Source organism: Myotis myotis, unplaced genomic scaffold, assembly GCF_014108235.1.
Source record: "Myotis myotis isolate mMyoMyo1 unplaced genomic scaffold, mMyoMyo1.p scaffold_m19_p_12, whole genome shotgun sequence".
In the NCBI taxonomy this organism is placed as follows: domain Eukaryota; kingdom Metazoa; phylum Chordata; class Mammalia; order Chiroptera; family Vespertilionidae; genus Myotis; species Myotis myotis.
In genome coordinates, this window is record NW_023416316.1 from 16,214,143 (window position 1) to 16,229,277 (window position 15,135).

General features: G+C 40.3%; 1 protein-coding gene across 1 annotated transcript in view; it reads left to right on the forward strand.

Moving 5' to 3' along the window:
• The first annotated feature begins 482 nt into the window (after window positions 1–482).
• SHOC1 (shortage in chiasmata 1) overlaps window positions 483–15,135 on the forward strand; it is a 61,871-nt gene continuing 47,218 nt past the window's right edge. The window contains exons 1-5 of the mRNA XM_036330020.1: window positions 483–1,249; window positions 3,237–3,317; window positions 6,416–6,539; window positions 10,004–10,088; window positions 14,300–14,472. Coding sequence (XP_036185913.1) covers window positions 3,273–3,317; window positions 6,416–6,539; window positions 10,004–10,088; window positions 14,300–14,472 — 427 coding nt within the window. The 5' untranslated portion in view covers window positions 483–1,249; window positions 3,237–3,272. The remainder of the gene's footprint in view (window positions 1,250–3,236; window positions 3,318–6,415; window positions 6,540–10,003; window positions 10,089–14,299; window positions 14,473–15,135) is intronic.

Sequence of the window (15,135 nt, forward strand, 5' to 3'; positions counted from 1 at the left end):
GTCTTATTAAAAGGTATACATCCAAGAATGCAAAATAATTAATGTCCCTCAATGCAAGATGGACATCTTTGTAACTGATTATTGCCCAACATTTAAATCCACATCACTGGAGCAAACTGCACAAACCTGTACAAAACAAAGCAGGTACCTTAGGAGAGTAATGTGGTTTATTGACTGACCTTTCACAATAGTACTTCGTTAATCATTAGCTTTGTAAGACAGCCACGTGTTAGTAAAATAAGTACATGCATGTTACTTCTTGCAATCTCCTGGGAAAGAATGTCGTGTCTGGCTATGTTATGGAAAGGAAGGCAGGAGTTAAGAAACACAGAGAAAGGAACAATTCCTTTTCTTATCAGATGGGTCTAAAGATTCCCCAATGAGTGTGCGAGTGAGGGCGTGGCTATCAGTCAAGGTTTACAATCCCGAGGCCCCAATTCTAACTTCCGGCCGCTCCTCCATGTTCTTCCGCCCAAGCTCCAGCCAACACCTAGCCAGACACCCGAGTCACGCTGGCCTCCACCCTTTTGCTTGCTCTTTCCCTGGATCTGTTTGGTTGTCAGATCCTCTGAATTTCACCGCTGGAACGCTTCTGCCCTTGCCCTCCTCCTGGACCCGTCGCATTTGGCCAGGATTATAGCGTAACGGTGGCGTGGCCGCTACGGAAGAGGCGCAGGCTCCTTCGCCAGGTCTCCCGGACCTTCCCCATCTGGCACCCGTGGCTTCCACCACCTTCTCCACCTTCCCCCTCCTTCGCTCGGTGTGACCTGGATTTTGCTCACCCCCGAGGGCCTTGGCGCTGACCAGGTTCCACCCTCTGGTGGCCTCCACAAGCCTGGGAACACCAGGAAGGAGCAACCGCTTCCGGAAGCGCCGGAGCCTGAGGGGCAGGCCTGTTCTGGCCGGGCTGGCCAATGGGGACGCTGAGCTCAGGGTCAGAGGTCACAGGTGCTGTGGGCGGGCATTTTCTCCAGCGAAGGTCGGTGGGAAGCTGTTTTAACCTCCGGCAAAAGGTCAGAGGGGCTGGAGGGGAAGGGAGGGAGAGTGTTGTTGATGTGAGGAGAAGGAAAGGTCGGGATGGCAGCTCTGAAATCCCTGGAAAACAGGTTTATGGGGCTGTTTAAATAAGTCACTGGACCTCAGAACCAGCGTCCACTCACCTCATTCGGCGGCAACAGAGGCTGTGAAGGGCACAGAAAGGCCAATAGGACTTCAACCCACTAACTAGAAGTTGCATAGTTTACACAATGTGAGAAAGTATTGAATATTGAAATTTTGAATTGCTCTTCCGCGATTTTACTGAAAGTGCCGTTTTTATGTGACGGAGTGAGGAAGGGGAGAAATCTGATGCTTTAGGCTGGTGGGAGGAGATTCACACTCGCCTGTGTGTGGTCTTACATAATCTCGGAAATTACGTGCATTGTATATATGTACACTTTAAATATATGCAGTTTTTAATTTTTAAATATATTTTTATTGGTTTCAGAGAGGAAGGGAGAGAGAGAGAGAGAAATAACGATGAGAGAGAATCATTGGTTGGCTGCGGCCTGCACGCCCCCTACTGGGCTTGAGTCTGCACACCCGGCTGTGCCCTGGCCGGAATCAAACCCTGACCTCCTGGTTCACAGGTCCGTGCTCAACCACTGAGCCACCAGGCGGGCATGTACAGTTTTTAATTTGTCAATTACACCTCGGTAAAGCTGGGAAGGAAAAATCTTGGGAAACTGTACTTTTCCACCTGGTGCATAAGCACCTGGCCTCATTCTTTGTATTTATTTCCATTTTGGCCCAATAAATGCAGGTCAGTAGGTAGCACAGGAGAAATAAAATAGTTAAAAACAGGTCAGGAAAAATATTTCAGGAACTGCTGCTGTTCAGAAGTTGGCTATTTTAAAATACATTTTCTCTAACCATGATTTTGCTTATTTCCCCCCCTTGTCTTTGATTTTAGAAATAAGGCCTATTTATCTTCCTATTCATCCACCACTATAAGATAGATTCCAATATCTAGAATGCAATAAAATTAAATTGCAGCTTAAAAGAATTCTATGAGTGTATATAACTTGGTGTCTTATTTAAGTACTATATATTTAGATGAGTTTAAATGATAAAGTTCAATACAACAGTAATTATTGTTTAAGGTAGTCAATGGGCATGATGAATCTAAAATAGAAATACTGGAAAATTTAAGAAGTTCGAGGAAGGAAAATTTAAGGTAAATATTGACAATAAACTGAATGGATAAACTAGGTAGAGTTCGTTTTTAACTTTTGTTTAATATAGTTTTATTGGTTTCAGAGAGGAAGGATGAGAGAGAGATAGAAGCATCTATAATAATAAAAGCGTAATATGCTAATTAGACCAGACATCTGAACAACCTTCCAGACTTCCTTCCAGATGACCTTCTGGATGAAGCCGGGGCTGCGAGGGCTGAGCCTCTTGCACAAATTTCGTGCATTGAGCTTCTAGTCAATGATAAGAGAGAATCATTGATTAGCTACCTCCTGCATGCCCCACACTGGGGACCAAGCCCACAACGTGGGCATGTGCCCTGACCAGGAATCAAACTGTGATCTCCTGGTTCATAGGTTGATGCTCAACCACAGAGCCACACTGGCTGGGCATGTTTACTGCTTTTTAGAAATAGAGGAAGGATGAGGGAGAAAGAGAAACATCCATATAAGAGGGAAACATCCATTGGCTGCCTGCTGCAGGCCCCCTACCGGGGACCGAGACCACAACCTGGGCATGTGCCCTGACTGGGAACTGAACTGGCAACCCCATGGTGCATGGGAAAACACCCCAGCAATTGAGCCACACCAGCCAAGGCAGGCTTTTTATTTTCTAAGCAGAATTTCCCAAATCCTACTCCACTGCTTCAGCACAGTTTTGCCCTTGGTTATTCAATTTTAAAGTCACTTAAGAAATACGGTTATCCTGAGAAAACTACTCTATCAATTTTGTAAACTCTAGCCTCTTTTGCAACAAAACGATCACATTAAATATATTTCAATCTCCCAACTAGAAGTTGAGTGAATTCAACAATGTGAAAATTTCATATCAACATATTTATAGATTAGCTATAAGTCTTTAATAAGTATTATGTTCATAATTAATTTTTTTATCATTCAGAGCCTTTTTTTTAATGAATGACCAAAGTTTTGTGATTAAGAATGATTTGTCTGTTCCTGGCTTCGCTATTTCACCAGCATTTAATTTTATTTTTATTTTTCCAGGTGTTGAAATTTGTACTGCTTTGAAAGGAAGAAGAAATGTTTTCAATATTCAAATATTGTGCAATAGACTATTTATACGAGGTAGGGTGTTACTGGGTCACCACCTTCTTACTAAGAATTGTGATATAAACAGTGCTATCTGCATTCACAACATGATTATGAACATTTTGCAGTTGTCCTTGGAATCATCCTCAGTCTAGTTGCTTTGAGATTTATTTAAAATTACTTTTTACTTTTAATATACCTTAAAAATGGCAGTTTGGGAAAGATAATTGACAATATAACATGAAATTAAAACTCTTAGGGGGGAAAAAGGAAACTTGGCAAGTTTGGGCTGCTTTTATGAATAATCTTGAGTAATCTTTATTGAAAGGAGGGGGAGGGAAAGGCAATCTCAGTTATCTTTATGATAAAATAACAGTATTGACCACTTACTATGGGCCAGGTACATTGTTTGTTTGATGGGTCATATCATTTGATCATTTGCTCTTGTGATAGATTATGTCATTTGATCATCATAACTACTTGAGGTAGATACTATTATAAAGGTTTTACAATGTTAAAGGTTAGGAAACTAATGTCTAGAGAAGTCAAATAGTTTGTACAAAGCTGAGAGTCAACCAAGGCACATTGTTAAGAACTAACTGGAGTACTTGTCATACAAGAGTTCACTGTTCTTATGTTCTTAATTCACAAGTTAAATTTTTGGGGTTTTTTATAACCTTGACCCCATCTACCGGGGAAAAAAATTATTCCAGTATAACCAAAATTGTGTCACATTTGACAGAAAATAAAGGCATTTTCAGATTTTATTACTCCTTCATAAGTGAGGGAGGCAAATGTGGCATTATAACATATATATGGTAAGAAATCAGAGATCATTGTTATACAAATATATTTATGAATATACTAGAAACCCAGTGCACAGATTCATGCACCAGTGGGGTCCCTCGGCCTGGCCAGCGGAGATCAGACTGAAACTGACTCTCTGACATCCCCTAAGGGGTCCCAGATTGTGAGAGGGTGCAGGCCAGGCCGAGGGACCCCACTGGTGCACAATTGGGGCTGGGAGGGACCACGGAAGGGCTCTAGGGTGTGTCCAGCCCATCTTGCCCTGTCCCAATCGGCCGGACCCCAGCAGCAAGCTAACCTACCAGTTGGAGCATCTGCCCCCTGGTGGTTAGTGTGCATCATAGCAACTGGTCAAACAGACAGTCGGACACTTAGCATATTAGGCTTTTATTATATAGGATTGGCCACTTGCAAAATTAGTCTATACTCAAACATCTTCAAACTTTAATCTTGCCCATAGTACCTTAATTTCTTGTTCAAATACAGTACAAATATGATACTAATAAATGGCAACGCTTACAAAAAATGCAAGATTTTGTAGAATTCATGAAAACAGTGTTGAAGAACTACTCAAAAGCAGGTAAACCTTTTATCAAATGAGGATCTTGCAAAATTATATCAGTTAACAAACAAAAAGAAGAGAATGGTTTGAATATCAGAGTCAGAGATACCTTGGGGAAATTTGACTAAATCCTCAAATATTTTCTAAAAATATCTTTTTATGATCAAAGGTGAAGTAATGACTAATATCATGCATATCATCACTTAATACAGTTTGTAGGGAAATTATGACAAAACTATTACAATTATAAACTAATTATAAACAAAATTTTGTTAGGTATAAAATTTAATTTTTTATAAGTTTTGTGTGTTTTTTAGATAAAGTTCCCATCGAGCTGTTTTTCCTTCTTACTGTGAACCTTTGATTCTCATATAAATTAACTGATCTTTTCTTTGTACCATTTATTCTTGGATAATGAGGATCTGTTATTTAATATGTTTTAACACCTTCAGCAAACATAAAACTCTTGGGGAATTATGCACGAAACAATCATTTGTTCAACTTCCTAAAATAATGAACTCTGTGGGAAGTTGAGAATCATTGAGGGATGACTTCGTAGAGGAGCTATTGCTTAAGACAAGCCTTGAAAGACGAATAGGTTGTTGATAGAGTAGAGTAGTGGGGCATTTTTCAGAGGCAAACAATAACCATGGTGTGCCTGGTAAGGAAGTGACTGCTAAATGTTAAGGGAGGTAATAAGGAGACAAGTCTATTTAAAGAGAACCGTTAGTATTAGAGAGTAATGGGAGATAAAAACAGGAAAGTAAAGGCAGAATGGAATTATAGAGAACTTCGATTTACAAGTTTGCTTAGCTGATTTAACATTCTTTTAAAGAACTAGCTTTATTAGAGTTTTTTTTTAAATATATTTTATTGATTTTTTACAGAGATGAAAGGAGAGGGATAGAGAGTTAGAAACATCGATGAGAGAGATCAGCTGCCTCTTGCACACCCCCTACTGGGGATGTGCCTGCAACCAAGGTACATGCCCTTGACCAGAATCGAACCTGGGACCCTTCAGTCTGCAGGCTCTATCCACTGAGCCAAACCAGTCAGGGCTATTAGAGTTTTTAAAATTAGAAAAACATTTGATGGTTCTCACAAGTGAAATAATGCAAAGACATAGAAGAAAAATATTAAGACAGCTATGTTTTACTAAGTGAAAAAAACCACATTGCTAAATGGTATGTAAATGATGTGATCCCATTTTTTTGTCAGACACACCACACACATATTTTAGCCTAACCTGGAAAAAAAGACTGTGGGAAACTATACCAAACTATTACTGATATTACCAGGGACCTTGATTTTCTCAGTATGTGATTCTGTGTTATTTTATGTTTTATAATGAGCATATATTACCTTTAAATAAAAATAACATACATTTAGCCCAGCTGGTGTTGCTCAGTTGGTTGAGCATCATCCCATGCACCAGGAAGTCACTGGTTCAATTCCAGATCAGGGCACATGCCTGGGTTGCAGGTTCGATCCCCAGTAGGGGACGTGCAGGAGGCAGCCAATCAGTGTTTCTCCCTCACTGATGTTTCTGTCTCTCTGTCCCTCTCTCTTCCTCTCTCTGAAATAAATAAAAACATATATATCTATATATATATACATATATATATATTTTAAAGCAGTGGTTATCTGAGGATTTTTTTTTAAACCATATATTTTAAAGAGTAGAGAATTTTAATCTGAATATTGATAAATATGTTAATTATGTTTACTATATTAAAATATTTTATAATCTTGCTTTCTTACATAGAATGTAGTTAGAAAGAAATTTTGCAGAGATGCTTTATTGCTTCGAATCCCTTCATGTTTATATAAAGATGGAAATTATTATGCAGAAGTTACTGATCATAAATTTAGGAGGCCATGGACAAGAGGTATGTTTTACTTTTATTTCTTAATAATCTATTTTAAAAATTATTTTAGAGTTTAGCACAGTAAATTAAGAAATACAGTGCTTTTCTTATTAAATAAAACACATTGAACTTATTTGGGTGGCAAACTAAGGAATTGAAAAGCTAATTCTAGAAATGAATAAAGGATAAGACAATAGTTAATGTGATATGAAATTTTAGGAGTAGAGAGTGCTATTTCTGAATATGGTTAGGGAAGGACTTCTATGAAGAGGTGGACATTTGAGTTGAGATCAGAATGATGAAAAGGCAGTAACCATAAAAAGATGGAGAGAAGCCTTTCAAGCAAATGTAAAGTTCCTGACTAGGGATAAACTTGATGTGTGTAAGGACCAGAAAATTAGGCCATTGTGACTGGCTCATGAAAATGGAGATCTGAGAAGTAGGCATCTCTAAAAGATATAAGGCTTTGAAGCTCATAATATGGAGTTTGTTTATAGTATGGCTAATGTGGTAAGTCATTGAAGAGTTTTAGGACAGGGAGTGACATAACCTGATTTAAGCTTTAGAAAAATTATTCTAGTTGTCTAGAGGATGGAAGGGATAGTGATTGGGAGGCAAGAGTTGAAGACAGGAGAGTCAATCTGAAAGTTATTTTAAGTGGTTCAGAGTCTAGACCAGTGATGGCGAACCTATGACACACGTGTCAGAGGTGACACGCGAACTCATTTTTTTGGTTGATTTTTCTTTGTTAAATGGCATTTAAATATATAAGATAAATATCAAAAATATACATCTTTGTTTTACTATGGTTGCAAATATCAAAAAATTTCTATATGTGACACCGCACCAGAGTTAAGTTAGGGTTTTTCAAAATGCTGACACGCCGAGCTCAAAAGGTTCGCCATCACTGATCTAGACTATCAGGTGAATCTATACATAAAAGATGATGGTGGCTTGGACTAGCTTATCATAATGGATATGTGAGAAGTCGTTGAAAATGGGTTTACTTTAGAAGTCTAACCCACAGTGTGAGGGTTAAAAAAGTGTAAGATTCAAAAATTTATTTTAGGTTTCAGACCTGAGCAACTGGGTGGATGGCAGTGCTATTTCCTAAGGTAGGAAAAGGCTCATAGGGAAGCCAATTTGTATCTCATAGGCTGCAATCAATAGCTCTGCTTTCACCAGATTAAAATGCCTATTAAGCATCTAAATGGAGACATCAAGAAGGCAATTGATTATATTAATCTTGAGCACAGCTAGAGCTTCAGATTGGAGTCATTGATATGTAAATTGCACATAAACTCATGGAACTAGATGACATCACTGAAAGCATGAGTATAGATGGAACAGAGAGCCTAGGACAGAGCCTTTGAACATTCCAACAGTTAAAAGGCTGATAAAGAGGAATCACTTAAGAAGACAAATGAGAAAGGAAACCCAAATAAGTGTGGTGGTGTAGAACTCTAAAGAAGAAGGTGTTTCAAGAAAGGAGAAGTAGTCGAAAACATTGGTCCCTGTTAAAAGGTCAAGTAAGATGATGATAGTGAGTTGACCATTAGCTTGACTAAATTTAGGGCATTGCTGACCTCGGTAAGAGAGATTTCACTAGAATATTGGGTAAGAAAGCCTAATTAGAGTATGTTGAGAAGAGAATGAGAAGTGGATGTGAGGTGGTAAAGACAGACAACTCTTCCGAGGAATTTTGCTATGAAGCAAAGTAGAAAAGGGAGAAGTGAGGTACAGAGCATGTTTTTGTTTTCTTGTTGTTTTTTTAATGTGTGATTTAAAAAATGTGTGTGTGATAAGAAAAGAGACTATAAAATATTTGCCAGTGGAAATTATCTTGGTAAAAAGAGAGAAAAGAATGATGTAGGAAAGAAAAAAGAATAACTTAATAAAAGGGGGTAGTATCAAGAGCACAATTGGAGGAGTTGGTATGAAGAGGTAGGGTAGTTCTTCCATTGTGATGGATAGGAAGGCAGGGTTTGTAGGGACTAAGCCACTGAGATGGAAGGGTTGGTGGTGAAAGACAAGGTGGTTCTTGATTTATATCAATTTTCTATGTTGAAGCAAGGCCATAGACTGAGAGTTGGTAAGGGAATTGAAAATTCAAGGGGAGAAGTGTTAAATAGTTAGTTGTCTTCAAAAATGAGAAAGTCAGTTTTATTAGGAAGTTATATTATTATCTGTCAACATTGGATGCCCTTTTGAAATTTATGATCATAATTTCAAATGAGTTCATTTGGCATGGCTGGGAGACTTTTCCCCCAATAATCTTCAGCTGCTCTAGAGTACTTACACAAAGTGGAGAGTTGGGGGAAACCTTGTAAGTTAGTACAAGAGAAAAAGAGGCAACTGAAGAGTCTTTCAAGGAAGTGGTAATGGGGCTGCCATGGAACCTAAACTGAGAAAGGAAGTGAGGATATGAGAGAGGATGAACACTACAAAAACGGAAGGATCAATGGACTGAAGGTCTCAATCGGGTTGCAATAGCTTTTATCAAACTGTTTTTCTAAAAGTGCAGAAGGGAAAAAATTAGTTTATAATTTCTTCCTACTTATTTTCCTTTTCATCTTTTAAAAAATATTAACACTCGAAATTTATTAGGCTCTTATAATATTTCAGGTACTGTTCTAAAGCAAATTACATTTAATGTCTCATCACATTTAATTTTTATAAAAACACTATGAAAAAGCCATTACTATTTCTAATTTGTAGATAAGGAAACTGAGGTACAAAGAGGCTAAGAGATTTACCCAAGATCATATAGTTAATAAGTACCAGTACAAGTATTAAAAACCAGGCAGAGTGATTCTAGAACTTGTACTCTGCATAAAAGATTTCCACTAAACTTTCATATTTTTTCAGTGAGGCACAGACTCAAATGTTGAGTGATTTGTTCAGGATAACAAAACTAGTAAGAAGTAACACTGGTAGTAAAATATAGGTCATTTGACTCTTCCTTTACTCAGTTGCTTTATTTGATATTAGTATATGACACAGCTCCTGTCCTTAAGGAACCAAGGATCTAACTTGAGAGACAAGTATAGATACATACAATTTTAATATGTGACTGAATATGATTAAATACCAGAGGGAGTACTGCTGACAATATTACTGCCCTTCATGGCGAATACATTAGAGTGAGTTGGAATGGTTAATAAAGGCTTTATGAGGAGTAATATGAGCTGTTGAGCAGCACGACCTGGGAGGATAGTGCTGTATAAGCAAAAGAGAGGCTGTAAAAATAGGATGGTATCTTCTGGTGATATTGTTCTGACTGTAATTGAGGGATTTGGGTGAGGGTGGGGGTTGTAGTAATGAGAATAATTGTTTGAATATTTGGAATCTGGTATAACTTTGGGGAAAACTACATGATGAACAAATAAAGGTAACACCATAATGTAAAAGTTGAATGTTTGGCTTCCTTGTATTAAGTGTAAAAGAAAATTCTGAAAGCTAATGTTTACCATTCTCCTTTCTAGTCTCAGCTGTTTCAGTTTGGGGAATGACAGATAGCTCAATCTTGGACCAATGGAAAGCAAGCATTGGGGAGGAATTCCTTGAGAAGTATGTGTCCTTAACCTCAAATTTTCCTTTTACATCTAGAAGCTAAACAGTAAGTCCTCAAGACAACCAAAGAGAGAAGATCCTTTCCTTTATATCCTCACATATCTTCTTCTTTTTTTATTTTTGGTTATTAATCCTCACCGAGGATATTTTTCCATTGATCTTTGAGAGAGGGAAAGACAGAGAAAAACATTGATGTGAGAGAAACACATAGATTGGTTGCCTCACTCCTGCCCTGACCAGGGCCTGGGCTGGAGAGGAGCCTGCAACCAAGCCCTTGACCACAATCGAACCCGGGACCAATGCTCTGTCCATGAATCAAACCATCTCAGGCAGATCTTCTCTTACCAGAAGAAAAAGCCTTAATCTGACCACAAAAGTGAGGTTAATAGAAGTGACTTATATCCTCTTTTTATCTTTCCCTCATTTATCATATATTAACTGTTCTCTATGCATTTGTGTTACAAAGACAGACAGAAATAAAGCAAATATTATGCTTTTATTCAATAAGTATGCTTTGTGTAGAAAGTGTATATAGAAAATTCTTTATATTAAAAACAGTCTTTTCTCCTGTAGATGTAAGGCTGTTTTCTAACATACCTTGTCAAAATGTTATTTATTACTAGAGGCCCAGTGCACGAATTCGTGCATGGGTGGGGTCCCTCTGGGTGGCCTGCAGGGATGGGTCCGAAACCTGCAATCCAACACCACCTGCAGCTCCTACCTGCCACTCCTGCTCATCCCGGCCCCACTGTACCTGCTGTGGGCTCGTGCCCAACCTATGTTGAGTAACCAGATATAAGATGATCTCTTCACTCTGTGGGTCAGATTGGTAGGGCTGTGCATTTATAAGCAAGAGAGATCAGCTTCACAAAGAAGTAGGAATTGAGCTTGAGCTGGACATTGAAGGAGAAAACTACTTGGAAGCATTTCAGGCAAAGGAAACAGCATGTCTGAAGGCGCAGAAGCAGGAATATGATATAAGTACTTAGCAAAAGCAATGATCAGGCTATCTTGGCTCAAACCAAAGATTCATGTGTGAGAGAAATGAGAGGCCCTACAGGAATGGACACCCCATCATATCTGACCTTCCATTCATTTTGCAGTGCCAATATATAGTCCATGGCAAAGCAGGTTGAACCTATGGCACCACCTAGAATAAGATTTACATTTCTCAACCTCCCTGTAGCCAAACCTAGCCATTTGACCCAAGTTCTTGGCAGTGGGATAGAAGCAAAAGAGGCTTTTGCAATTTCTGGGGCATGTCCTTAAAAGGAAGTGGCATGTTTTTCTCCTTCAGTTTTCTCCTTCCTGATGCTGGAATACAGATGTAATGACTGGTTCCAGCAACCACCTTGGACCATACTGACAAGAATTAAATCTAGGCATGGCAGAGTCGAACAGAAGGGGCCTCAGTCCCTGACCAATGGTAGAATTGCCATGCTAGCCATGAACTTCAAATCTCCAGACGTTTTGTGTGTGTTTAAGCCACTATTGAGTTCAATTTTTGTCTCATGCAGTAAAATTTAATTTTTTAATAGACTATTTTTTATAGTAGGTTTTGGTTCACAGCAAAGTTGAGCAGTAGGTTCAGAGAAAATGATTCAGGAGCCACTGCTAATAGAACTTAAGAATAAACTCCTGATCATTAGCACAACCTAGATTTCCTAAATCTTGCTTTTCCTCTGTCTCACCTCTCTTTGTTTCTTGTTTCTATTTTTGTTACTTCTTAATATTGATTGTAAGGCCTCAATTATTTTACTTTTACTAATTTGTTGGCATACTGTGTCTTAATATATATGGGCATTTTTTGCCATGCGTATCTTGAGAAAACAATTAGACAAGTACACAAAGATATCCCTTGCATTATAATAGCAAACAACTAAGCAAATTTAAATTTTCAACAGGGAACTGGTTGAATAAATTATGATTTACCGATATAATTGGATCCTGTTCATCCATTCAAAAATGAAGTAAATGTACATTGATTGACATATAAATTTACTCATGCTTTACTGTTTAGCAGAAGAACAGGTTACAGAATACTATCTACATGAATCCACTTTGGTTTAGAAATATTCAACATAGCCCATGGACACAGACAATAGGGTGGTGAAGACCTGGGGGCATGGGTAGGGACTGGGTGGAAAAGGGTAAAAAGGGGGGAATGGGAGACATCTGTAATATTGTCAATAATACTAGTAAATATCCTATCTAATAAAAGAGAAACATGGTAATTAGCCATACCTCTGCTACCCTTCCCATTGGCTAATCAGGGTGATATGCAAATTAACTGCCAGCCAAAATGGCGGCCGGCAGCCAGGCAGCTTGAAGCGAACATGAGGCTTGCTTGCTTCAGTGACGGAGGACTCCAGCGTTCCCCGCCTGCCGCTGCCGGCCTCTGAGCTTGCAGTTTGAAACATTGTTACAAATATAGAAGCTAAACAAAACCCCAGAAACCTGCTTTCAGCCAGCCGGGATCTCAGAGCTGGAGTTGAAACAGTGTTTCAATTATAGAACCCAAACAAACCAGATACCTGCTTTCAGCAGCCAGGCCTCAGAGCTGGAGCCAGAGCTAAAGCTGGCCCAGAATAAAAAAAAGAAAAAGAAAAAAAGGAGCGGTTGGGAGCTTCAGTCACCCGCCAGCCTGAAAACAGCCCTCAGCCCCTCACCCAGACTGTCCAGGCACCCCAGTGGGGACCCCCACCCTGATCCAGGACACCCTTCAGGGCAAACCAACCGGCCCCCACCGTGCACCAGGCCTCTATCCTATATAGTAAAAGGGTAATATGCCTCCCAGCACCAGGATCAGCGGAGCCGTGAGGCCTCCCGACACTGGGATCAGCGTGACAGGGGGCAGCACCCAAACCCCCTGATCGCCTTGCGGCTCTGTGTATGACAGGGGGCGGGGCCACAACCTTCCTATCTGCCCTGCTCTGTTCGTGACAGGGGAAGGCGCCCCAACCCCCTGATCAGCCCTACTCTGTGCCTGATAGGGGCGCCCCAACCCCCTGATCGCCCTGCGGCTTTGTGTGTGACAGGGTGTGGTGCCCCAACGCCCCCTCATGGGCCCTGCTCTGCGTGTGACAGGGTAGAGCCATAACCTCCCCATCGGCCCTGCCCTGAGTGTGACAGTGGCGGTGCCCCAACTCCCTGATCGGCCCTGCTCTGTGGGTGATAGAGGGTGGCACCCCAACCCCCTGATCCGCCCTGCTCTTTGTGTGACAGGGGGCGGTGCCCCAACTCCCCTATCGGCCCTACTCTGTGAGTGACAGGGGAGCTCCTCAACCCCCTGATCGGCCCTGCTCTGTGCGTGACAGGGCAGAGCTCCCCAACCCCCTGATTGACCCTGCTTTGTGCGTGATGGTACGAAACCCCAACCCCCCTGATGGGCCCTGCTCTGTGAGTGACGGGGCAGCGCCCCAACCCCCTGATTGGCCCTGCTCTGTGCATGACGGGGTGGCGCCGCAACCTCCCGATCCGCCCTGCTCTGTGCATGACGGGGCGGTGCCCCAACTCCCCAATCGGCCCTGCTCTGAGCCCAACCATGGGCTGCACCTAGGGATTGGGCCTGCCCTCTGCCACCCGGGAGCAGGCCTAAGCCAGCAGGTCATTATCTCCCGAGGGATCCCAGACTGCGAGAGGGCACAGGTCGGGCTGAGGGACCCCTCTCCCCCCCGAGTGCACAAATTTTTGTGCACCGGGCCTCTAGTCTTATATAATAAAAGACTAATATGCAAATCAACTGAATGGTGGAATGACCAGTTGCTATGATGCTCACTGACCACCAGGGGGCAGACACTCAATGCTGGAGCTTCCCCCAGCCCGCAGGCCCCGACAGGCGGTGGTGGCAGGGGTGGGACCAGCGAGGGGGCAGCACCAGGCCAGCCAAGGCAGGTGCCAGTGGGGGCCCCCAATTGCTCCACTAGTTGCCCCACAGATAAGCCCTCATCGTCGGCCAGGACTAGGGACCTTACCCATGCATGAATTTTGTGCACCGGGCCTCTAATGTATATAATAAAAATATTAAAAGTAACTACAAAAACACATAATTTTAAAATTTATTTCTTAAGTGGTGGGGCTTTGGGTAATTTTTCTCTGTATTTGTTGAAATTTGGTATTTTTTTTTCTACAGTGAATATATGCTATTTGTTAACAAAGATGTTTTAAAATAGGACATACATAAAATCAGTAATTTTACAATGTCATAGAAAAACAGTTACTCAGATTAACTCTGAATTTGAAGAAATTGTTCCAAGTTCAAACCCAAACTCCCAAACTGAAGTCGATGAAGCCATCTTACACACTCAGAAGGACTACACTGAAGTCTTTACACCTGTTAGCTGTTTAGAAAAATGTCCAGCATTTCAAGCACAGAACCAAGGTAAAACATTTATTTCCATTGTTTTAAAATATTTCTTACTAATATTCAGATTTATCCCAGTGAATTTTGTTTTATTAGATTAAAATTTTTATTTTATTGAAAATATCCATCTGCAAAATTATAATTCTAAGCTTTGTCACATTAGGGAAATATTTACCCTTTTATATTAATCCCCTTATTGTAAGTTAGGTTTTTGGAGTTTAAGTGTGTTGGGCCTCAAAATAGCCTGAGAGATTTGATCATAGTGTGCTCACAGCATATTGCTATAATAATATTAGCATCTGGGTACGGATCTGATGACACAGCAACCTGGTATTATATTAAATTAGTAGATTATTAAGTGATGCTTTTATTTTCTAAATATCCTAAAGATTTTCAATGTTATCACATATGTGAAACCATAATTCAAAGTAGAGATGGAATAATTTCAGTATTATGTCAGGAAATTTGCCCAGTTTTTACAAATTTACCAAAAGTAATAATTAAAAGTATATTTTATCCAAAATACGTCCCAAATCTTTCATAGTATTAAAGGGTGCTGAATTCTTCCAGCCTCATAATAACTTGCTAAGAGCTACCTTCCTAGTATGGAAGCCTATTCCCTTTTTAAATGAAAAAACTTAAAGCTCTTTTATATAACTAGAGACCCGATTCACGGAATTT